The 26,378-nt window shown below is 40.6% G+C and overlaps 1 protein-coding gene across 1 annotated transcript; it reads left to right on the top strand.

Annotated features, from left to right (window-relative positions):
- Positions 1–14,422: 14,422 nt before the first annotated feature.
- On the top strand, positions 14,423–25,618 carry LOC119655169 (transferrin-like). The gene is made up of 11 exons (XM_038060919.1): positions 14,423–14,612; positions 20,357–20,590; positions 20,680–20,961; positions 21,056–21,204; positions 21,268–21,389; positions 23,898–24,055; positions 24,131–24,368; positions 24,433–24,827; positions 24,883–24,996; positions 25,048–25,310; positions 25,372–25,618. The coding sequence occupies exons 1-11, from the start codon at positions 14,555–14,557 to the stop codon at positions 25,552–25,554; spliced, it is 2,196 nt and encodes a 731-aa protein (XP_037916847.1). The 5' UTR covers positions 14,423–14,554; the 3' UTR covers positions 25,555–25,618.
- Positions 25,619–26,378: the final 760 nt, after the last annotated feature.

Below are 26,378 nucleotides of genomic sequence, written 5' to 3' on the forward strand. Positions count from 1 at the left end.
ATATCGTCTTGCCCTCATTAATGTGTAGCCCAAGGTCTCCTACTAATCGCCGCGTGCTAAATCGGGATGAAGGTAAACTTCGGGTTGCCCTTCCCATCATGTCAGCATAGGCCACTAGTTGGAGGGACTTGAAGAGGATGATGACACACGCATTACAACTGCATCAGGGACCAGGTTAAAGAGGATGCACGATAGGGTCCTTGTCTTAGACCGTTGTTGATGCTGAATGGTCTCCAAAGTGATCTCGTTGCATTTTTCCGGCTACATTGGCCAGCGCTGGCGTCATCAGTCTAATCGAAGTCACTCATTTATTGCAGGATTGGCTGCGTTCTTGGGTTATGAAATGCAACAGACCTAACACATGTGAATTTTGGAAGTGGTGTGAGAGACAACGAAACACCAAAGGGTCCGAATCGCTTCCCCAATTAGGCAGCAAACACAAAAAAGCGCGTGTTTACGGGTGTTTTGTAGAAGCTACGGTGAAAAGGTGCTATTTTTTCCATTTTGTTGTTGTTTTGTTGGAAGTTTACTTTGATAATTTTCAAATAATACTCTCATACTTTATTTACGCTAGGCAGCAGAAACAACGTAGAGGAAACTTCACTTTCCATATAGTGAGCAAAATTGAAATCCGGACATATGAATGTGAATATGTGCATCGATACAAAAATACAACCTATTGAGAAAAGGTTAAATTTTATCTCCCATTTGGGTAGATAAGGGTAGAAACTTTGGAAATGCTAGCTCTAGTGGAAGGGTTAAGGGGAACAGAGCATGCAAAAACATGCAAAGCAGTTGATAGAGCTGCTTTCGAATTTATTTTAGTAAGAGGAAATCATCTCTCCATAGGTGGAATAATATTGAAGGAAAAGGCTTTAAAGTTTGCAAAAAGTTTGAACTGACTTGCTTACCGAGCGCGTGATGGTCAGCTACAACGATTTAAAAATAGATATGGGTTCTATGAAAAAATATATTTAAAGTGCAGCAATTTAGAAGCGGTGGAGTTGTGATTGCCGGGAAAATAAAAAAGTTCTTTAAGTACATTATCTCAACGTATTCTCACCAAATTTTTTGACGATCGGAGCATTAGGTCTGAAGTTATAGCTAATTATAACATATTGCTCCGCTGCTCCAGCGTAGTTGCGTGTAGAACCTTCATCGCCGTATATACTGATTGTAGTTTCAGTCACAATAGAAGCTAGAATAGCTAGCAGGTAGCATCAATTCGATGTTTTGGAGTCTCGAAGATTGGATGTAAGAAAATAAGTTCATTTTTAATATGAAAAACACAAAGTTGAAACTTCGCGGTGAATACGATTACTAAAAAACTAGTAGTCCAAGCAACGGCAAATTTTTACCAGTTTTTTATTATCATAGTAGCTAGTAACCAAACGAACGATTTTAAATTCTTTTAAACTATTTTATTCTTTTAAGTAACAAAATCGAAAATTTAACCTCTCCAAAACGTAAATCATCATCATCATCATCAACGGCTCAACAACTATCCGGTCTAGACCTGCCTTAATAAGGAACTGTAGACATCCCGGTTTTGCGCCGAGGTCCACCAATTCGATATCACTAAAAGCTGTCTGGTGTCCTGAGCTACGCCATCTCTCCATCTCAGGCAGGGTCTGCCTCGTCTTCTGTTTCTACCATAGATATTGCCCTTATAGACTTTCCGGGTTGGATCATTCTCATCCATACGGATTAAGTGACTCGTCCATCGTAACCTATTGGCCGGATTATATCCACAACCTGACGGTCATGGTATCGCTCATAGATTTCGTCGTTATGTAGGCTACGGAATCGTCCATCCTCATGTAGGCGGTCGAAAATTCTTCGGAGGATTCTTCTCTCAAACGCGGCTAAGGGTTCGCAATTTTTCTTGCCACGAACCCAAGTTTCCGAGGAATACATGAGGACTGACAAGATCATAGTCTTGTACAGTAAGAGCTTTGACCCTACGGTGAGATGTTTCGAGCAGAACAGTTTTTGTAAGCTGAAATAGGTTCTGTTGGCTGACAAAAACCGTGCACGGATTTCGCCATCGTAGCTGTTATCGGTTGTGATTTTCGACCCTAGATAGGAGAAATTATCAGCAGTCTCAAAGTTGTATTCTCCTATCCTTATTCTTCCTATTTGACCAGTGCGGTTTGATGTTGTTGGTTGACCGGTTTTTGGTGCTGAAGTTGCCACCATATATTTTGTCTTGCCTTCATTGATGTGCAGCCTAAGATCTCGCGCCGCCTGCTCAGACTGGTCTCGGGTTGTTCTTTCCATGATGTCGATATCGTCAGCATAGGCCAATAGTTGGGTGGACTTAAAGAGGATCGTACCACAGCATCACGGATCACTTTCTCCAGGGCCAGGTTAAAGAGGACGCATGATAGGACATATGTCGAATGGTCTTGAGAGTGATCCTGCTTCTTTTATCTTGCCTCGCACATTGTCGCAGAGAGAAAATTCGATCTGCTGCTGATTTGCTTGGAGTGAAGTCTCTTTGGTATGCGTCAATGATATTCTGGACGTATGGGGCTATCCGATCTAGCAAGATAGCGGAGAATTTCTTATAAATGATACTCTCAGCAACGTGATACCTCTATAATTGCCTCACTGTGTGATATCTCCCTTTTTTATGTATGAGACAGATAATGCCTCTTTGCAAGTCTTCAGGCATTGATTTGCTGTCTTATACCTTGAGCACAAGTCGATGAACCACTTGGTGTAATGGGTCGCCTCCATACTTAACAAATTCGGCTGTAATTACATCGGCACCTAGCGACTTATGATCTTTAAGCCGATGAGCACCAGGCCAACGAGATAGTGATCCGGGTCTATATTGGTCTCCCTATATGTTCTGACATTCATCAAGGCTCAGAGTTGGCGGCGTTCGATCAACACGTGGTCAATTTGGTTGAAAGTAGTTCCGTCTGGAGAGGCCCGCGTTCGTTTGTGGACCACTTTCCGCGCAAACCAGGTACTTCCAACAACCATTTCGTGTGACACTGCTAATTTGCCTTGCACGCGCAGAGTGCATAGGCGTTCGCTTACATTTTCAAAGCCGATAACAGCAGGCTTCATTTTTTGACTAATTAAGAAACCTACTCCGAGCACATGGTTTACTGGATGGCCGCTATAATATATGGTGTAGCGACACTTCTCCAGGAATCCAGTCCCTGTCCAACGCATCTCCTGTATTGCTGTTATATCAGTCCTATATTGGGAGAAGGTATCGGCTAGCTACTTGGCAGCTCCATCTCTGTACAGGGAGCACACATTCCATGAGAAAATGCGCAAATCGTTATTCCATTATCGTTGCCGGGTTCGTCGTTGTGTTATCAGTTCAGTCCGAGGGTCCTGTTGTGGCTTCGGAACAAGTTGTTCTCCGTGTAGGGTTGTCAACCCTACCCAACCCCCAACCTGGAGGACCAGTTAGTGCAATTTGTCCCGTTTTTAGGCGCGGCAGATTCGCCTTCATCCTTCTTCCTTTGAAGCTTTTCGTTAAGAAAAAGCTCCCAGCGGTCAGCACATGAAGGTGGAGATAGGGTTTGGTAGTAGAGCAGTTGGTGTTGGTTCAGCAGGCGTTTCCCAGGTCTTATGCTCCATCGTGGGCATGCAACCCTTTAAAAGACTTTCTCCAAAATTGTCCTATATGTAATTTCACCGTTGAAAAAATAAACGAAACGGTGCTTTAATGCTAAAAGGAGATACATAAATATTTGGGCAGAAAGCATAGCAAAGAAAGGGTAACTTTGCTCATTCAGTCAAACAAGCTGAAGTCTTCAATTATAGGAAAAGGTAACCAATCTTGTTGTTTTCGAGGAATAAATTACGTAATTATAGCCATCATATCCATATATAGGCAAAAATATGATGGGCAAAGTTCAACCAAGGGACATGGGAATCATTCAGAGTTTTAAAATGCATTGCCAGAAACATTGGTTAAGAAAAATTCCCAACTTTTAGAAAATAAAAAAAATTCAGCCCCTACTTAAAAGTCAGGCCTACCATAATTGCAAATTGTTTAAAAAGCTTCGAGAATTTCTCGTGGGAAGACAACGTTTGCCACTGCCTCTATTCTAACGCATGACAGAAAACAACAAGAATGAAGCAGGAGAAATCCGGCAGTCTATTAGGATCTGGATATAATGCCGATTATTCTCAGCTATTGGACTATATTCAGAATGACAACGATGCCCTGACAGCATGCATTCTTGATGAATACCGAATTCTGGAAGACGCCCATGAAATAGCTAGAAATGATAGCGACGATGAGAATGATGATAATAATCCTACAATAAAAACACCCGATAGAGAAAAATTCATCCAATTAATAGCTAATTTGCAAATAGTAATTTACCGAATAGGATTTAAAACAAGTCGGGAAACCGGAAGCTAGACGCTTCAGGTACGAAAGGTTTTGTGTATTTCTTAGTACGTAGCAATTTTCAAAGAAGCAACAACTTCGACGTATTATAAATTTGTTAGTAATAGTGCGATTTCCATCAAACTTGGTATGATTATGCTCTACATTATAGCCTATATCACTGCAGAATTTTGTGCCGCTAGTATGAATTTAAGGGGGGTTTCCAGCCAATTACAAAAAATTATAGTAATATACTATTATTAACTTTCTTTGAACAGATATCGGTATGAAAGGTATTTCGGAGCCAAGGCACCATATAGTGGCAGCCTCTTGATTTTTTTCAGATTTTTCGGTTAGGTAGTTTCTGAGAATGGCCCCCTTAAAGAAATGATCACTTTCAACCCCCCGCACTCCCCACGTTTCCAAGAAATGTCAAAATTAAGACCGGCTTCGAAAAGTACTAATCGAGACCTTTAATTTGATACCCCACATGACTATATTTGATGAAAAAAAATTGTACACCCCCCTTTTGCATGCATGGGGACCCCCCTTAAGTTCAACGTAAAAGGATTTAACTCACTGTGTGTGTGAGCGTTCACAGTTCCCACCTTTCTACCAAATTTGGTGTCAATCGCTATAACCGTCTCCGAGAAAAATGCGTGTGACGGACAGACAGACAGACAGACAGACAGACAGGCAGACAGACGGTAAACCGATTTTAATAAGGTTTTGCGTTTACACAAAACCTTAAAAAACAGTCGGGAAACCGGAAGCTAGACGCTTCAGATATAAAAGGTTTTGTGTATTTCTCTATGTGAGCAATGATGAATGCATGACAGTTCCGTGTGTCCGTTGTTAAAAATTTAATTGCCATCTACCTTTCAAAAAGCCATTTACACAAATAATTTTATTTAGGTAGGAGTATGAGGAGTTCAATATTATTAATAAATGTGAAGGAAACAACCTACAACAGATATAAACAAGTTGGAATGCCAGGAGCTGCTGCTTCGGGTATAAAGCTTTTGTGTTCAGCTTATGTCAGAAACTTTCTGCGCACATTTTTCCATTCGTATATGGTAAAAACAAAATACAAAATATTTCTTCTTATTTTCTTCAAACTACAAGATATACGTACATATTACAGAGGTAAATATTATGCCCATCCTAAGTAAACAAAAATTGCTTATTAGCGAATTGCACATATATTTCCGATTTACTTCATGCACAAAAGCATACATTCAATTGTACATATACAGTACGTATATTGGATACCGTTGGTTTAATGTACAAATATATCTATTTGAATTAGGTACTACCCCTAAGCTTCATTAGGATGTACATATAAATGCATACATATGTCTTGCTCGAGTAATTGATATTGACTCCCCCTCGGACATCACCTTGTCGTGGTGGGGGAGCCTGCAGTAGTTTACTACTACACTAAGGGTGTCCAAAATATGAATATGGAAACCAAGGATATAGATTCTCAACTTGGGAGGAACTGGAAAACCGACTACGGCCGGCCTGTCCGCGATACTACAGCCCAAATCCATCCGCAAACGGAAGACGAAGGCTCGGCAGAAAGGAACTTCGGCCACTAAGGAGGGGGACTACAGGCTGAATCCTGCCTGTCAGAACCTGCTCCTTCATCCTTACCAGGAAGAGCGGAAGAACGGGAAGCTTGTTACGTGGACGCTATTGGCTTAACGCCAGTATGTGAAAATGAACCCAAGCGGCCCGGACGCCGCGAACTTGGAAAGGCCCCAAGCCGGCGGCAGAAGAGAGCACTGCGAAGGAAGATGAAGCACCTTGGGAATGAGGATATGGACGTGGCTGTACCACTTGGTGCGGTAACGTTCAGGGAAATCGGATGCAAGGAAGCGGAATCTCCGGCGGAAGGTGAGGATAAACAGGAAACCCCGGTAAGGTCCACACTGGACACACCAGACTCTTCTGTCAGCGGTAATGCACGCAAGAAGCGTAAGACCAACACATCTGCTGTGGCCAACGCTTTATTGTGCTCCGCACGAGGGCTTACATCCACGCGTCTCGTGGGGATTAGAATCATTGTGCCGGAGAGTGCCAGAGAACATCATCCGCATGCTGGGTGAACAGAACCTGGGCATGGACTTTGGACACTGGAGGGTTAAGTTCATGAATGCTAGGAAGGACAAATTTACAAACGTGGAGGGTTTCAACTTGGTATTCGAACTGGACCAAAAGAGTCTGAATGTGCTCAGGGTAAGTCACGATACTTCACTTTTTCCTAGATAGACTGAAATTCAGTCATATCAGGAAACTGTAGGGCATCATCTCCATTTTGAGAGCGAAGAACAATGATAGTCTTCGGCTCACAAAATATAGAGCAAATTGCAGTATCTTTGGTGCGTTCTCCTACAATGGAACTGCGCGCGGAGGATAGTGTATACGGGGGCGGAACCCCCGTATAAAGGATCGTATTGGTGAAGGGACTACATAGTGAATCCTACCTGTTAGTAACTTCTCCTACACCTTCTAAGGTACAGGCGAAAGAAAGGAAAAACAGAGACGTGAACGGAACTGACTTGATGCCAGTTCGAGTCATCGAATCTATGCAAACCGGATCCCGCAAACCAATCAAGGTGCTAAGTGGAAAACAGACGAATGCTCTGCAGGATGAGATGAGATTTTTCATGGATGAAGACATGGGAACTGCGGTACATCCAAGTGCGGCTTTTCTCAGAGAAATCGAACACGAGGGGATCGAGTCTCTGGCGGTAGGGTGTGGGAGAAATCCTGTCACACGCGGACTGCCGCATATGCTTCTAACTGTTTTCCATAACACAATAGAATAAGTTTATGTCGAAAAACTTAAAGATTGGTCAAACCAACCTGCAGCATGCCAAAGCTCCCTCCTACCTGTTGGCACATCTACATATTTTGGGTGCAAGAGCCGTTGGTCTGATTTAACAGAATCTGTGGCATTGGATCAGTAAAGGGAGCTAGGATCTTCTACGATGAAAGATCCATAAGACCGATAGCTTGCGTCCTAATGTTAAGACTGTTAGAGGCAACCATGCTGAGACAGTACTGTTCCCAGGACTTAGCTACGGTCATCATACAATACCAGATAAATGGTGAGAGGAAAAATAGCCAACAAACAAAGCAGCCTCCGCTTATTTACCCTATGATTCTTTGTATCCTCCACCGACGCAAGAGCTTAGGGATCTGGTGGCGTATGCAGAATCAAGTGGTTTCGAACTCTTAATAGGTTGCGATGCGAATGTTCAACATATTTGTTGGGGCAGTAGCAAATGCAATCTCAGAGGCGAGAAGCTATTTGTTTTCATCATTTCAGCTGGTTTTATGGCTGCAAACGTAGGGTGCGCCTCTACGTTCGTGGGACCGAGAAAAGAGCAATCTGTACCTCAAGAGTGTTAGAGTTGATTACACACTGGCGTGTGCTAGACGAGGTCTCACTGTCAGATCACCGATACCTAGAATTCAATCTGGCTATTGCGGGCGAACAGTCTGCAGTACAAAGACGGAACCCTAGGAAAACGGATTGGACAAAACTTCTTGGCAATAAAGTACAGTTCCCTAGGCGACTAAAGACCCCTTTGGCGCTGGAAGATGAATTGAAAATTCTGAAATTCTGAAGCTTGTCCTATTTTCCGAGGCCAAAGCGGTAAAACGGTTCCTTGGTGGAACCGAGAACTGCAAAAACTCAGGAAATCAACCAGGCGACTTCTGAACCATGCTTGGAAAAGCGATAAGAACGAAGACTGGTTAAATTTCAAGAACTCACAGCGTGAATATAAGAGGCTCGTTAGGTGTTCGAAACGAGACTGGTTTAGAGAGTACTGTGAGGAACTGGAAGGCGAAAGAGAGACTTCAAGGTTGTGCAGAGTCCTTAAAAGGGATGAGTTGGCCAAGTTGGACTCTCTTAGAAAGCCCGACGATACTTTCACCAGCTCCAGACTGGATTCAGTACAGACCCTCCTGGAAGTACACCATTCGGGAGAACGGGTGAGAGAAATGGCAGGGGGAGAGTTGACGGTTCTTGCAACCCCTTCAACACGCAAGTGCTGCAAGGGGAACTGGAACACTGCGAAAGTGGTTGTTACCCATGAACAGGTGAGAGCTGCCATCCTGTCCTTTGAATACTTCAAAGCACCTGGCATGGATGGTATATATCCGGCAATGCTCAAGGAGGATATGGAGCACTTAGAGAAACCTCTAAGAAATATTTTTCGAGGATGTCTTGCTCTGGGCTACGTGCATTCCTCTTGGCAAAAGGTTAAGGTAGTCTTCATACCGTAACCTGGGAAAGATGACTATTCTAATCTAAAGAACTTCAGGTAGATCAGCTTGACTTCATTCTTGCTGAAAGTTTTAGAGAGACTGGTGGAGTGTCACATTCATGGAAACGCACTTAGGTCACACCCACTTCATGAAAACCAGTATGCTTACCTGCGTGGAAAATCCTGTGGGTCTTCTCTTCATTCTTTGGTCACAAAGATAGAGGATGCAACTTTGGATGGTGAGTACGCGATGGGGGTGTTCGTGGACATTGAAGGGGCTTTTGAATGTGCGCCTTTTTAAAAACTTTGTGATGCCGCCAGAGCGCATGGTGTTGATGATGCTTTAATTAAGTGGATCCATGTTATGTTAACACAGAGATTGCTATGTGCTGAGGTGCAGAAGCAACGAAGGGCTGCCCTCAAGTAGGTGTGCTTTCGTCACTTCTGCTGATCGACTGAGATAAGGGGTCACTCTAGATAAAAAACCTCTTTGGAACAAACATGTAGAGGTAAAGATGAAACGAGCTCTCACAGCTTATGGGCTGGGCAGATGGACCTTTGCCTCCACATGGGGATTCAGGCCTCATGTGGTAATGTGGATATATGTTGCCATCATTAGGCCAATATTCGTATATGCATCCGTAATGTGGTGGGTTCAGGTGAGACAAAAAGGTTTTCACCGTAAACTAGCCGCACTGCAAAGAACTGTGTGTGGGTATCACTGGTGCTATGAGCACGACATCCGGCGCAGCTCTGAATGCATTACTCAATTTGCAGCCCCTGGATATATTTATTCAAAGCACTGCAATGATAGCAGCTCATAGACTAATTCGATTAGATTGGGGAAACAATGGATGTGGGGGGTACAGAGCATTGGAAGAGTTACTGGGAGGACTGAATCCAGTTCTCACAATGCCTTCCGATTCTCGTGTCCCCATACATCTGTTTGGTAGGAGGTATGAAGTTACCCGGAAGCGTAGAGAGAACTGGAAAGTCCCAGAGGAATGCGTGGCGGGATATACGGAAGTCTTCTACACCGATGGCTCAAAAACAGAAGAGGGTTCTGGAGTGGGAGTCTACCTTTTGAAGAAAAACGAAAAGTGGGCTTTTCTTTTGGGACAATATGCAACGGTGTGTTAAGCCGAAGTTTATGCGATCCTAAGGCCGGCAAACTGGGTGAAATTTGCACCCTCCTTTCGCATGTATGGGGAGTCCAAACTTAAACTCAACACAAAATGACGCCACTTGCTGTAAAGGGATTCATAGACTACATATTCTCATCAAATTTCGTGTCGATTTGGCTAGTTGTTTCTGAATAAATCGGATGTGACAGACAGACAAGCAGACTTCGAATCGATTCTAATGAGGTTTTGTTTCACACAAAACTTTAAAAAGGGCTGGGGAGAAGTACATTCTTCATGAATGGAATTTGATTATTTCTCCCGAATGTCGGAGATTAGGATGCAGTAAATTCGCGCGAAATTGCTAAGTTTGAACTGCTATAATTTTGATACTAATAGCCCGTAGTATTATAATTACTTCAGAATGGTACATATTTTGAGCCCTACACTTCATAATCACACACCTGCCATAAGACCATAAGGGTGATCAATATCTATCTTGAAATTAAACGCCTCTTATTTGATTACATATTCTATTCCTTGTAGCGATCCATTATGACTGAGGAATATCGTTTGCTCCACACTACTAAAAGAAGACATCAACATGACTAACCATCGAAAAGTATCCTTAATATCATTTCTTCAAATTCATTTCAGGTGGAGAGGTCAGGCAATTGCTACTGAAAATGTAGGATTATGCTTACATGATTGCGACTACGTGACTACATGATTACGTGATTACAATCATAATCACTAGACGATGATTACAACCATGTAAGCATGAAATTCGTAATCATAATCGTATAATCAAGATTATAAATTTGCCCAACTCTGTTAGTTTTTTTTTTCGCTAACAAGGAAGGCGTCTAATCATATCATACTCGAGATGCCTTTTCATCATCAACGGCGCAACAACCGGTATCCGGTCTAGGCCTGCCTTAATAAGGAACTCCAGACATCCCGGTTTTACGCCGAGGTCCACCAATTCGATATCCCTAAAAGCTGTCTAGCGTCCTGACCTATGCCATGGCTCCATCTTAGGCAGGATCTGCCTCGTCTTCTGTTTCTACCATAGATACTGCACTTATAGACTTTCCGGGCTGGATCATCCTCATCCATAACCTATTGAGTTGGATTTTATCTACCACGGTCATGGTATCGCTCATAGATTTCGTCGTTATGTAGGCTACGGAATCGTCCATCCTTACGTTGGGGGCCAAAAATTCTTCGGAGGATTCTTTTCTCGAACGCGGCCAAGAGTTCGCAATTCTTCTTACTAAGAACGAAAGTCTCCGAGGAATACATGAGGACTGGCAAGATCATAGTCTTGTACAGTAAGAACTTTGACCCTATGGTGAGACGTTTCGAGCGGAACAGTTTTTGTAAGCTGAAATAGGTTCTGTTGGCTGACAACAACCGTGCGCGGATTTCATCATCGTAGCTGTTATCGGTTGTGATTTTCGACCCTAGATAGGAGAAATTATCAACGGTCTCAAAGTTGTATTCTCGTATCTTTATTCTTCCCGTTTGACCAGTGCGGTTTGATATGGTCTGTTGGTTGGTTTTCGGTGCTGACGTTGCTACCATATATTTTGTCTTGCCTTCATTGATGTGTAGCCCAAGATCTCGCGCCGCCTGTTCGATCCGGATGAAGGCAGTTTGTACGTTTCGGGTCGTTCCTCCAATGATATCGATATCGTCAGCATATGCCAGTAGTTGGGTCGACTTAAAGAGGATCGTACCTCTTGCATTTACCTCAGCATCACGGATCATTTTCTCCAGAGCCAGATTAAAAAGGACGCATCCCCTTCTCGTAGACCGTTGTTGATGTCGAATGATGTTGAGAGTGATCCTGCTGCTTTTATTTGACCTCGTACATTGGTCAGGGTCAGCCTAGTCAGTCTTATTAATTTCGTCGGAATACCGAATTCTCTCGTGGCCATGTACAGTTTTACTCTGGCTATGCTATCATAGGACCCCCTTAGGGTCATCCCGTTTAAAGGCCGTTTTTTTTGGCTTTTTTTAGAATTTTATTGTGAAGAACTGGAGAAAGATGCAAATACGAATTTTTCACCATAGATTCACTAATATCTTGAGCGTGCATCATACTTTTTCCAGCCCGATCACGTAGCTGGTTATTGAAATACAGAGCAATTTATACACCCATCTCCAAAAAAAGGTGTTTCTCTGCTGCCACGCTAGAGGGCACTGCGATCATTTTAGAGATAAAAAGTAAACATCATTTGAACGTATAGACTTAACTACAGTTCGCAAACTTGGATTATTAAAAAATATTAAAAACTCAATTTTTGATGCCGTGTTAAACTTTTTTTTGTGAATTTTGTTGTTTTTTCACGGCTTTTTCAATGACTACTGAATGAATCGCAATTATCCTAGTTTGCGGACCGTAGAAATATGTTCTGAATAAGTGTGAAAATTTCAAAGAATTTCATTTGATAGATTTAGGCTATGGTGGCAGTCGATTTTCAACATGCGGTTTCGAGAAAAACGCATTTAAAAAGTAGAATGCGATTTTTAGCCATAAAACCTTAACTGACCATTAACCTGCTATACCTAGTCCATAAACTTAGGTTTCTTGAAGAAAAACATGTACGGCCTTGGCTTCAAAGCTTGTCCTTTTAATGAAGTCATTCGAGCGTCATTCGGACCGATAAATACGAGCTTTATTACGGCGATCGACATAAATCTAGCATGTGACTTATCACGTGTTTAACACTATAATTTCCGACTGACTTCTAATATAAAAAAATCACGTTCTATAATTGCTGCACTGTGTGATATCTCCCTTTTTATATATAGGACAAGTAATGCCTCGTTGTCAATCGTCAGGCATTGATTCGCTGTCCCATACCTTGAGCACAAGTTGATGAACCACTTGGTGTAACTGGCCGCCTCCATATTTAACCAATTCAGTTGTAATTCCGTCGGCTCCTGGTGACTTATGATTTTTTGCCGATGAATTGCACGGACTGTTTCTCCTAAACTTGGTCGTGGCAGTATTTGTCCGTGGTTTTCAGTTGGCGGGACCTCCAACTCGCCGCTGTTCTGGTTGTTCAGTAGTTCATCAGAGTACTTAACCCATCGCTCCAATATGCCCATTCTGTCGGAAATCAGATTTCCCTCTTTGTCTCGGCAGGATGAGCATCGAGGTGTATAAGGCTTCATTCTGCTGACTTGTTGGTAAAACTTCCGCGCCTGGTGCGGTTGCCCCCTGTATTTTCTAGTTCACAGACTTGTTGGTTCTCCCAGGCTTCCTTTTTCCGTCTGTGAAGTCGCTTCTCCGCTCGACGGAGTTCGTGATATGTCTTTGCGCGTGCTCGTGTTCTTGTATGTATGAATGTAACATTACTTGGTATGCGGCATTCTTCCGTTCCGTTGCTAGCTTACATTCATTGTCAAACCAGCCGTTCCGACTCCTTTTGCGGCTGGGGCCAAGTATGTTTGTGGCCGTATTTGTGATAACGTTCTGCTGGTGATTGTGAAGATCATTTGTTGATGCTTCATCTCCAGGATCTCTGTTGACTGCGATTATTGCGGCATCCATTTCCCTCATATATGTGTCGCGCAGGGCTGTGTTATGGATGGCTTCATTGATAACTCTCACCTGATTGTTAGAGGGGATTCTGGGTGGTGTTGTTATTCGAGCTCGGAGCACCATGCCAACGAGATAGTGATCCGAGTCTATATTGGCCCCCTATATGTTCTGACATTCATCAAGGCTGATAGGTGGCGGCGTTCGTTCAACACGTGGTCAATTTGGTTGAAAGTGGTCCCGTCTGGAGAGGCCCATGTATGTTTGTGGACCGCTTTCCGCACAAACCAGGTACTTCCAACAACCATTTCGTATGACACCGCCAATTGAGTAATCCGCAGTCCGTTATCATTTGTATTTTGGTGTAAGCTATGGGAGCCAGCGTATCGCCTGAATACTGGCTCCTTCCCTACTTGGCTGTTAAAATCCCCAAGTATGATTTTGATATCTTATTTGGGACAGGCTTCGAGGGTTCGTTCTACTGCCTCGTAGAGAGATGCCTTTTCCTTTATTATAAGTAGCGTTAGAAGAATTTTTAAGTATCTTAGAAAGGAAAGACAGGTTTTTCAATAGTGATTAAGTTTCAAATAAAAATTATTATTGTGAGTCATTCGAACTTGCACGTTGTTCAGTATCAATTATGTCGATTACACTCGTCATTCAGTCAATGAGAATGCGTGAATATTTTCTAAGAAAACAGGCGTCAGTCATCCACTTTGCGAATTTTACTGCTTTGAGTTTGTACATACATACATACCTATAAATATTTTTTGTGGATGTACTCACGTTCAACGGAAACTATTTAAGTTTCTCATAGGAAGTGTATTCCCAGGAAAATTTATAATCTAACGAATTATCTCAGCATATGGTTATACCTAAAATAAACGTTAAATAAGTAATGATATCTTAAAATGACTTTACTTGGCGCGTATGTATCAAGTGAGTATAAACGGGTGTTTTCGCTTCAGGTAAAATAGGGGAGTAATCGTACGCATATAATACACCCATACTGATATGGAAAGAGTCCAATTTCAAGATAACATTCTGATAAGATTAGATATAGATTTCTGTTTGATTCCATGAGTGCACGAAGAATGCTAATAAGGCTCTTTCAGTTACCGATTGTTGTTCGTTGAGAGTAGTGCCGTTTTCTTACGTTACTGCTATTGTGTTAGCAAAGTGCAGATTCATTCACTTCACACGGTAGTTTGTAGAGAAGTGCGTTTGAGCAATGTGGGTCAAATACGCGCTCCTTGCGTTAGGAATATTTGCGCTTAGTGTCGATGCCGGTGAGTGCAGTGTATTGACGATTGCAGGCTTACGTAACGAATTTTCAAAATTTAAATGTTTAAATTCATAATAGCTCCAATAAACAATAGCAAGCTTTAATATAATTCTCAAGTTTTGGATCGATTTTCGCATGAAGTGACTGATCCATTAACGCTGAACCTGTTGCTATTCTAAATTTATCAGCGAGGTCATAAGAATTCCCAATTACTGTTACGAACATGACGTCCAGGGAAAGTATCGATTGGTCGGACAGAATTGACTATTCATATCGTTGAGTGGTTATCTCAAATTGGCGATTAGATATGTTGTTTGTCAAGCTAGGCTTGGACCCACCTTTGATTGGAACTTTGGACACTCAACATACACATTTAAGTCACCTTAAACCCAATACTCTACGCAAGTGGTTCAGAGCGATAAATGCTGGCAATTCACTAGTCGAACCACAATTTTTAGGCAAATTCGAAATTTCAAAGTCAAATCAATGTGGTTGCGTTATGTTCTATAAATACTAAAACCTATTAGTGGTTGTAATCATTATGAATCACTGGTAAACATGGCGTTAAGCTTTTAGTGCACTGCTGATTACAAAATGAAGTGGTTCAAGTGTAACCTGCGCTAACCGTCCCAATATTGGTTGCTGTTTCCTTGAACCTGACGATATGGGTTTGGTGATTTCAGAGATATGCTTCCAGAATTCGAGACTTTTGATGGATTGGTAAACCTTGTTATCTTAAGCGCTACTGAGTTAAAAAAAAATTGGCGGGCGTTGAAGATAAGCAAGCGTGCACATAACGAATCCATTTGATTGGATTGATGAAATTGCACCTTTAAATTTGGGCGTATGCTATCAGTCTCAGAGCTTCTGATCCATTATGAAACCCACTCCAAAAATTATCAGCGCACTTCAAGATGTGCCTTTTGAACCCAGTGCATTTGCCTAGTAACGATTTCATTGATTGATAAGTGAAGTTTTTTCATAAATACAACGAACTCTACTATCGAAAGGCTTTAATATTAAAGGTAGAATGAACAAAATTAATAGGTAGTAGAAAGTTTGATATCTAATTAGAATTGCTCAATAACTTCTGTGGGTGGATTCCCAATATGGTTTTTTAGTTTTTTTTTTAACACTGTAGGAGAATAACGACACAAGGTAATTTTCTGATTAACTCGCCCTAATTCATTTAATATTAATTCTTCTTCTTTTCTGGCGCTATAGTCCATTGTCGGTACTTGGCCTCCTGAAGTCCTCTTTTATTTTTCTTGATCGAAAGCCTACCTATGACAATTTCAAAAACCGAGCAGCTTTCGTTATCCACTGAATCTTCCTACCTGTTTTGAAGTTTCCAAGGCGGCCATTTATCTTCCACCTTACTTTTGCTTAGACGCTTGGAAGTTCCTCTGTTGCCCAGACAATGTACATGGCTTTCCCCCTGGAACCTTCGAATCCTTATAAGGTTGTTGGTGGTCGGATAGTAAGTATAACTCACTGTTATATTTCATTTGTCATTTAGTGATGTTCGAAAACAATGATTATTTACTTTCCCGCCTCGTTAATTTTTCAAGTCCTACTGCCCTAACACAGGACCGGTTGAATCAAAGTTTTACATCGTATGAACTTTGTTTTACAAGGAATTCTCGTTTGTTGTTTGAAGTTATAATTGTTTAATGTGGCATTTTTTCTTTTTATGTTTGTTTCATGATTTGGATTTCTCTTCGTTATTTTTAAGTCTATTTTCTTCGTTACTTTGTCAAGCTGGCCAGTGCCATCTTCACGCATTCTTTCGAAAGTCTCAGGATGTTCATATCATTTTGGGAGTCTACTCAGTTTCCTTGGGATTTCAAATTCAAACAAAATTGTATACAGGTCCTAGCGATCGATACTATGGTATATCTGTTTAAAGTTAACGACAATTTGATGAATATCAACGTAATATTCTTGAAGTTTTTCCAGTACCTGTTTGACTGAGAATATCTGGTCAATCGTTCATTTTTCACGTTGAAATTCACTCTGTTATTCGCCAATAATATGTGGGAGGGGTTGAGCCTTCTTTCCATTATTTTTAATAACACAACAACGATATCCTTCAGCAAAGTTTGCATCTTTTTAAGGTTTTGTATAAAACAAAACATTAGAATCCATTCGATGTCATTTGTCACAACCAATTGTCTCGAAAGTTGTGGAGAGCGTGTGGTCTGTAAATCTCTTTACGGACAACGATGACATTATTTTGCATTAGGTTTAAAAGGGGCTGGACATTGTTTTTTCATAGAATGGTATCAAATGGAAGGCCTCAATTAGTAATTTTCGAAGCTGGTGGTATTTTTGATGCCGGGTGGAACATAGGTGAAGGCTCAAAATATGTGCCTCGAAAAGTGTAACATGTAACAAAGTTAGTAACTTAAGCACATGCTAGAAGTTTAAAATTCGGCACGGTTATAAGTAATAATATAATGCATAATTTTGACAAAAATCCAGCAATTTTTAAAAAATTGATTGCAGATCAAAATTGTGTATTTCACGGGAATTTATCGCAATCTAAGACGTGTATGATGCCAACATCATATGAAGTGAACTTTTATGACAGGCGGAGTTAGAGTTTTGGAAATACATATGTATATCAAGGAATATTTTGAATTGGAGGTATACCCGAATGGGAAAGCGTAAATAGGGAATTTCTCACACAAGACGAATGCAAAACCTTATACCCGAAGCGTCCAATTCCTGGTATTCCGACTTGTTTATAAATTAGGCAAATTGAGTTTTTTGACCATTCTTCTGTTAGTTTCGTCAGGACAAATATGGCGTAGGAGCTCATGAAACTTAATCGCTATCGCCATTCTTCTTGCCCTGGGTAGCTCCGCAGCTATCCCATACACACTCGGCGCTTCGTAGTTTCTGAGCGTTTTTAAACGTATTCTCGACAGCTTCGAGTGAAATTGAGGGTTATCTAGGGGAAATGTAGCAAATTCAGATATATATGTCAATACCATACCATCTATGCGGAAATTCTATATGAAAGGATATGATACGAAAATGATGCCTACATGTTATATACCCGCATCATCATAATTGTTTTCATACGTTTCGGTTTGGTAGTTTTTGAAAATAGGTCCTATTTCACGTTAAGTTCGTACTCTTTCATCCATTACTTTCTTGCTTTGCATTGAAAATCAAAACTTAAATGTGTGTAGAAAAACACTAACGCATATATGAGGACAGACCTCTCCCCTTTTAATTCAACAAAAATCGTGGCATCCATTGTTCGCATGGCATATCACAAAGCCCACATGTCCACCAATTTTCGTTTGAATCGATATTGCCATTTCCGAGAAAAATACGTGTGACAGACAAACGCTAAACAGGTTTAATAAACTTAAGGTTAACGTAGAGAGACGTACATCAGACAAAATCTAACACCAACCGACTACAACTGCCAATAAGTCAATAGTTTCGTGTATCTAAGCATAAAAAACACTCCCGAATGTCTTTGTTTAAAATTTAGGCCAACAACATATAGTACATCACTGAATTTTGGGAATTCTCTAGAAACCTCTTTAAGTTTTCCTTAGAAGTATTTAATTATACAGCAATGCAAGGCGTGTTATTGGAAAGTTTAGTGCACATTACACTATTATTAACAGCCTTAAGACTCATGTCAAAACTAACGGCGAGTACTAATCTAGTACTCACCTTTCATTTGATACCTCATACTAGGCTAGATTTGGTGGAAAAAGAATTGACACCCCTTTTCTGCACAAAACCTTAGAAAATAATGATATGAGAGGCTAGGTAGAAATCGTGTTTCAACCAGAATTGCGCTAATTTTTTGTTTCTGAATAAGTTTCTTTAAGCGGTTACCTGGAATTGCATGTGCTTTCTTATACTAGTCAGGAATAGTTGATTCAGTATAGAAATGATATAATTTCCGACTGAAATCTGGCATTCCGGGAGCTTCGACAGTTGCATTAACTTTACCACTTTGCGCTCTTTTTTGAAAATTCTAACCAGGCACGTAAACGGCCAATATCAAGCAAGCATTGAAAGTTCTCTCGAACCATGGGAATTCAAGCTGTTATGGTTACATGCCCACACTCCTTTCTTTATTAACATAACATTTTTGATGCTATTTCCAATTTATACAATCTTCCTCTTATCGACAGTATTGACATTCAAGTGCGTTATGGTCCCATCGCGTAACTAGCGTTACAAATATCGGTTGAACGAGATCAGCTCTTGAAGCGAACATTCCCTTTTGAAAAAAAAAAAAAAATTCGGCCGCCCTCGTTGCATTTTTACCTCGCAGGTAGTAAAAACGTAAAATATGGCAAATTTCTTGCTTGATGTACTCCATTTTTCACGCGCTATAACTTGAGACTGAGACGTACGATCACAGCACTGTTAAAGAGACACTTGTAGCACAGATTGTCGTCTTCAAATCGCCGTATAGTATGACCTAATCCGATAACTACAACACAAGATATGTTTAAGTGTCGCCACCCATTGACAAAATACGATATTTCTTTTTCCCCAACCCAATATACAGTGCTACGCGATTAAAGGGAAACCACATTAGAAGTCTTATTTTCACGCACTTTTTTGTTTTTTTTGTGAGAAGGATTAATCTGGACATTATATTAGTCATGGGGGGTGCGGTAGGTTAAGTGGCTGATCCACCCAATCAACAGTCCAATAAAGCTATGTAATAGTAGCTGTTGATGGTTTTTCCCTTCTTGAGATAGTCGATGAATATTATACCATGCGCATCTCAAAATACTGATGCCATTGTCTTGCCAGCCGATTGTTGGTCTTTACACGCTTTGGAGTCGGTTCACCACGTGCAGTCTACTTAGATGATGATCGTTTTGATTCTGGTGTGAAATAATGGAGCCGTGTTTCGTCCGTTGTCATGTGACAACGCATAAATTCGGGTTTCCTATGGAGGAAGAGCTTTAAACATTGCACAGAATCGTTAACTCGATTGTGAACTTTCAACAACACGTTCCTTCGATATCTTTAGAGCCTCAGCCATCTCGGTCAACTTTACTTTGCGATCATCCAAAATTATTTTGTGAACTTTTCCGATGTTGTCGTCGGTAGCATCCTCTTTGGGGCGCCCACTGCGTGCATGGCCTTCGGTGCTCACTTCGTCTCGTTTAAACTTAGCAAACCACTTCTCAGCGGTTGATTTTCCTGGTTCAAGTCCGAGTAATGTTTATCAAGTCAAGCATTGGCTTCGACAGTATTTTTTTCGGCAAAAGCAATGCTTGATTAACACACGAGATTCCTTTCTATCCATTTTTTTCAAATTAATAAAAGTTTCATGACTCAAAATGCTCTATCCCACAAACTAATAGTTCGACAGCTGTCAAATTTGTACAGGGTTAACTAAAAATCATCTGGATTTAATACTTGTGGTATCAGCTGTGTGTTAGGCTGCGAACTTTTCAGCCCAGCTGTTATATATGTACATACATATATCTTGAAGTTTGGAAATACATGAGTAAATATTTTGAGTTTTTAGCTATGCATTATATAAATGGAAAAACATGCATCAAAAGTTGCTTGCATAAGAAAAATTCAAATCGTTTTATGCCTAAAGAGCGCAGCTTCTGGGTTTCCAACTTGTTTATTAACATAAAGCAAATTATGCAATCATTAAGCAGTTATAGTTCGTTGAAAGTAAAAGTAGGAAATACAATATTTCTCAAAATAACAAATGTTTTATTTTTCTTGCTTCAGTATACAAAATATGCGCTACACCAAAGTACACTTCAGAATGTACGCAACTCCAAAGGGGCAATTCTGAAGTTGCTTGTCAATATGTGCAGGACAGTATAGAGTGTGCAAAACGTATCATAAACGGAACGGCAGATTTTGGTTCATTTTCGGCAGAAAGCACGGCTCACCTCGCAGTTCTAGGGTGGACTGACTTGACAATTATCAAAGAGCTCCGACACAAGGATAGGCTAGAGGGTATGTAATGAAATTTAATATGTTCCCTAGAAATCATAAGCTTTTGACTAAGGATTGACTTGACTAAGATTTGAATTTATATTATACAGCCCCGATTGATTTCCAAGTAGTGGTGTTAGTTAGGAGAACACATTCCGGCGGACTTGCTACACTACAAGGTAAGGGATATTGCCACCGTGGATTTTATTATGGAAAGGCGCATCGTTGGACGGAGCTATTTTTGAAAACATTCGAGAGAAATGCCGTCCCACAAGTTTGTAACGCCTCAATGTCAACGATTGAAGTTGAAACCAGCTCAATTAGCCGATTTTTCAGTAAAGCTTGCCGGCCTGGTGTATGGTCACACGATCGCGTAGAGGATGCTCAACTGAGTGAGTATTGCCATTTGATCAAGTTTTGGTAACCTAAACTTGAATATCATTATCAGTAAAGCTTGAATAAATATCCTAACTTGGATCCTTTCAGAAAAGAAATATTCAAACCTGTGCGAGCTCTGTGATAACAAATCATCCTGCTCTTATCAGAGCGACAACGTGTCGCAAGTTTTCGAATGCCTGGATCAAGGAGACAACGTTGCGTTTGTATCTTTACAAGAAGCCAGAGATTTTGAAAAAGTAATTTATGGTGGATATGTTTTAAAATTGCGATGAATGTTAACATTTTGTTTTTCCTTTTAGTCCTCAAATAAGTCGAGTCAATATAGTTATCTTTGCCCGGATGGAACGATGCAAGTTTTGAAAAACAATACAAGTCCTTGCTCTTGGCTAAAGGAACCATGGAGTGTTGTAATTGCAAGCTCGTAAGTTATACTATATAATGATTAGCTGAATTAAAGTTCCGTGTGAAGCTTGTCGACTAAATGCAATTTACTTGGTGATGGTTGAGCTTACTGCCACAAAATCTGTTGAGAAAATTGGAATTTTAGAAATTTTACATTCCAAGGACAGGAATTTTTTGGAACGTGCGCCAAAACGATATGTAGGTTTTGTAGATCCGACACAACATCGTCTTTCGCCATTCATCTAGTAATTTTTCCTTTAAAAATTTTTGCGTTTAGTTTATAGATTTATTTGATAACTCCGTTCACGCCTTCTTCTCATCGAATATTGGTACTTTAAGATTGCCCGTATTCAAAAAGTTGAAAGTGGTCTTTCTTTCTTTCTTTCTTTATGGGGACCATTCTCAGAAACTACCAAACCGAAAAATCTGAAAAAATCAAGAGGCTGCCACTATATGGTGCCTAGGCTCCGAAATACCCTCCATACCGATACCTGTTCAAATAAAGTTAATAATAGTACATTACTATAATTTTTAGTCATTGACAGGAAAACCCCCCTTAAGTTCACCCTAGAATCATGAAATGCAGCAATGTAGGCAACAGTATAGAGCATGATCCTGCCAAATTACAAATTACTAACAAAGTTATAATAGGTCAAAGCTGTCGCTTCACTGCAAATTCAAAACTATGAATGTCAATATCACTTGAAAGGGGATACTTTCACATAATATATGTATATATTACGTGCTACTAATGGGACAAATGTACACTCAAATTTCTTTATAAAAGAAATACACAAAGTTCCTGACTTGTTTCAAGATAGTTGGCGCGGAACAACCTCAACTTGATGTTCGCGATGAGGTTTTTTTAGTTTGAAATCGATGAAGAGTAGGTAAAGCGGAGATCTACCCTAGGTACACTGTTTCAAAATGATCCAAAGGGTGCGGATGTGAGACCAGCCTGCTCTCTATTGATCAATCTTTCGAGGTGTTTTCTGATACTTTTCAGGATTTTAGGTTCCTAGCGGATGTACCTAATGATCATCCCTAATTCCACTCATTGGGGCAGATTTCAGGTACTCAAATATGTACGACAGAAACAAGAAATACCAACTCTGCAGGGTCTCCCATAGACATTGATTACTGAGGTGACTTCACTTTTGTTTAAATGAGACGTTTGTAATCCCATGTTAAGATGCCCACTGCTTATAGTTTAAAAACAACAGTTGTAAGTTTTGTTAGATTGCTCCACTGGAATGGGGTTGGGAGTCGATTCTTTCATTATCATACCGCCCGTACAAACTATGCTACACTATCCATGATTTGTAGCGGCTTCGGAGCACAGATGCGTTACGTTTGCTTCCACTCACAATATGTCCTTATGTTCGTGTTACTTAGAAGGTTCGCCAATTAACTAGATTTTATGGTCTCCTTTTGGGCCATGGCCAACAACCTGATGCCAGAGAAAAGAGTACGTTTGATTGTAGCCCAATGCTCACCAATATTCGTTGGCGAGCTACTCAAGATGTCTATCGTCTGATCAGAAAGATTGCTTTTCGACTACTGAACAACAATTATATCGTGAAAGCTAAATATGTTGAGGGGTCGAGATTTTCCACCTCTAGGAGATGCAGAGCACGGAAGCGGAGGCAAGAAATCATCAAGTGATGATCTCGTTCGAGGTCTATGTCAGAGTCGTTTGGCATATCCAGAAGACAGCTCCTAAATCTACTCCTGATTACGATGTGATCGATCTGATTTAATATACTTTGCCGGTCAATTGAAATTAGACTGACCTTATGGCAGGTTAAGTGTTCGAACGATGTGTCGCCAATGACGAGGCGGTGGAATCCCCAGATATCCATACATCTTTCGCCATTATCGTTATTGTCCTCAAGATCGTGTTTTCCTATCATATGTCGGAGTAAGATTTTAACAGAGCCCACCTTGGTATTCACGATCACAATTTCATTTTTAGGAAGCCTCATGTAGACTGCATTCAGGTGCTGATAGAAAGCCTCCTTCTCTTATTGATCGGAACTCTCCTTTGGTGCGTAATACATTAAGATTTTTCGGTTGGGTAGGTTCTGAGACTGAAACCTGTTTCACTTTTCGGGATTACATTTTGACCCCTCAATCTCCTGATCCAATGAGCTTGCCTGTGTTTCATCCTGTATCCGAAATAAGATTAGATTTGAAAAGGACTTATCGAGCCCTTTCATTTGACACCCATACCCTGTAAAAAAATATTACATTATTGAACGCATTTTAGTTTCGGCCGTCGTGCTTTTACATAGATGGTTGCTTGTTGACTAGTTAAAATATGGCAAAAATATTATTTCTGTTTTCTTTATCGGAGAACTTGTTCTGGACTTTAATTGGCTCGGGAATTGTGGTCGGTTGTTTTCATTTACGAATGGGTCACACAGGCTGCACGGAGTTCTCAAATTTAATATACTTGATAGGCGTAGATGTTTATGTACACATATTAGTAGGATTGCAATAAAAATATAACCTGAATTTTTCACAGGTCCAAATCCATAGATTTAGGAAAAATACTTGATTCATGGATATATAAAGCAAGAACGCAAGGAGGATGGCAATCAATCTTAGCGGATATCTTAATTCCTAGCAGTTTCCAAATGATTCAGACAACAGTACAATCACCTGCTGATCATATGCAAGGCGGTAAGAACTAAACTGGGGACTGTTTTCTTATTCTTTATAATGATTGAAAGTTAAATAACTATTTTATACTTTTAGTGGGTCGCGGAGCTGCTCCAAGAACTGAGTGTGATACTCTTTTGTCATGGTGCACGGTATCACCAGAAGAAAAGGAGAAGTGTGAAGTTGCCCGTGCAGGTGCCATCGTCAGTGGTGTTATGCCTCTCATTGAGTGTTTAGAGCCTGCAAATGACGTTGTAGATTGTTTGAATGCCATAAGCCAGGACCGTGCTGATTTCATGGGTATTGACTCAAACTTCGGCTACCTGGCTCGAAGGTAAAGTTATTAGGAAGACAGTCAGTCTCTTCAATTTCGTTAATATGGCCATCTTCACTTCTAGCTTGTACAATCTTACTGCCGCCTTATACTTCGAAACTCAAACAGACCAGTACTCTTCTGTAGTGACAGTCGTCCACCAAGGTTCTAAATATAAATCATTTGAAAGCTTGCGTGGGGCACGTGCCTGTATACCAGAATTCGGAGGAACCGCTTCAATGGCTTTCGTCAATGTCGGCAAATCTCGTGGATTTTTAGACAGAAAGGAATGTCGTTATGGCTTATTAATGTCCAGATTCTTTGGTGAATCATGTGCCCCAGGAGCAAAAGATTTCAGGCATCATAGGACAAGTAATGTTCAGTCATCATTGTGCAGTTTGTGTAAGAGTGCAGTGACGGAAAATCCTGTCCAATATAGAAGTCGGTCCGATGTGAACATTACTGGAACTCCATCAACTGGTGAGTCTGGGAGACTCAGTATTTGGAGTGGACTTTTACCTCTATCTATTTTCAGTGCGAGATGAGTGCTCGGCGGATGATGAGAACCCTTACTACGGCAATGACGGTGCGTTGAAATGTTTGAATGAAGGCGGTGATGTTGCTATACTAGAATTGCAATCATTAAAAGGTAATTTGCGTATTTTCTTTAAATTTCTTAATTAAATAGATTGTTTTTTAGATCATGCTTTCGATTTGAATATCAATGAATATGATTTCCGCGTGATTTGCCGCAATGGAACTTTGGCCTCTCATCCCGGGTTCAGTGTGGATTCCGAATGTGTTTTGACTAGTATCGTTGATGGCGAGGTTGTCGTTCGGCGAGGTTCTAGCAAGACGAACAGCATTATCAACGCTCTCTCGTCCATCGATTCCTATTTCCAAGTAGCCCCAGATTTTGAAATGTACAACATTTATAATGGGAAAAAGCATTTGCTGTTCAAGGTAGTGTAACGATATTGTTTGTTGGCTCGTGGAAAGACGCAGTCATTTTGTTTGGTTACAGGACTCGACTATCGGTCTGATCGGCTACAACGAGGAAGACCTGCCGAAGAGAGTGCAAAGCTACAAACAACTTTTTGAATACATTGAAAGCTGCAAACAAGGCAACTCTGCTAGTTCGACAGCTATTGTCGGTTTCATGACTATGTTATTGTCAATAGTAGTTTCTATGTTTTTAGCTTTGTAAATTTTTTTTTCAACTTTTCTTATTTCGTAAATAATTAAGCTAAATAAAACTGATTTATACAATTTTTTACTGTTTGAATGTTTAATGTAGCATTACACGTGTTGCATCACGGTTAAATCCTCTAGCATTCGTGAGCCTTTCAATGGTTCGATTAGGGATTTTACTGGTCGACAAATCATCCATGATTAGGGGCGTTTTAGAACGATTTTTAAGCATATGACAAAACTGCAGTTGGCGACTGCCCTATCTGGCATAAACTCATTGCGGATATTGATGTTCTGAAGTGAATTCACAAATTGATTCCATGCAGTTTCTAAGATCTGTTCAAATCGGTGGGACCCATTCGCTTGAAACCCTGGAAAGCAGAGATTGTTATAATGAAGCTTGGTATTTTTCACTATCATTACTGATTTGCTAGCCAAATTACCCATCTCAAGGATTTTTGATCTTCATTCTATTACAAAACATTTGTTTTTGGTCCGCCGAGCCAGATCGGCGCCATTTGGAGAAACAGAATTTTCGTAATACATTTAGAACTTCTGCAGCAAATTGGAAGCCAACGCACTAAGTTGACCATTGGTACTTTGAACCACAGCTCTGACAAGGCGATTAGGGCTTTCATTACACTACTTAGTATTGACGCTATTGAAATAACTTCGAATTTGAGATCGATGGAAATGGCTTTACCATCATCGCTGTCCAGAAGCACAGCCTGGAGAGGTTCCTCAAAGTCATAGAGAATTTCAAGAAGGATTTGACAACTCGACATAGTGAGCCTTACCACCTGGCGGAATATGAAGTAGCCGAGCGGACATGCCGTAGAA

The sequence above is a fragment of the Hermetia illucens genome, chromosome 4, assembly GCF_905115235.1.
Source record: "Hermetia illucens chromosome 4, iHerIll2.2.curated.20191125, whole genome shotgun sequence".
Lineage (NCBI taxonomy): Eukaryota > Metazoa > Arthropoda > Insecta > Diptera > Stratiomyidae > Hermetia > Hermetia illucens.

What these genes read in the sequence shown, in the direction of transcription:
- LOC119655169 (XM_038060919.1), top strand. Translation starts at nt 14,555, where the DNA reads ATGTGGGTCAAATACGCGCTCCTTGCGTTAGGAATATTTGCGCTTAGT. An exon ending in ACACAAGGATAGGCTAGAGG is followed by an intron (nt 20,591 to 20,679) that starts GTATGTAATGAA and finishes TATATTATACAG; the next exon opens with CCCCGATTGATTTCCAAGTA. An exon ending in AGAATTGCAATCATTAAAAG is followed by an intron (nt 24,997 to 25,047) that starts GTAATTTGCGTA and finishes ATTGTTTTTTAG; the next exon opens with ATCATGCTTTCGATTTGAAT.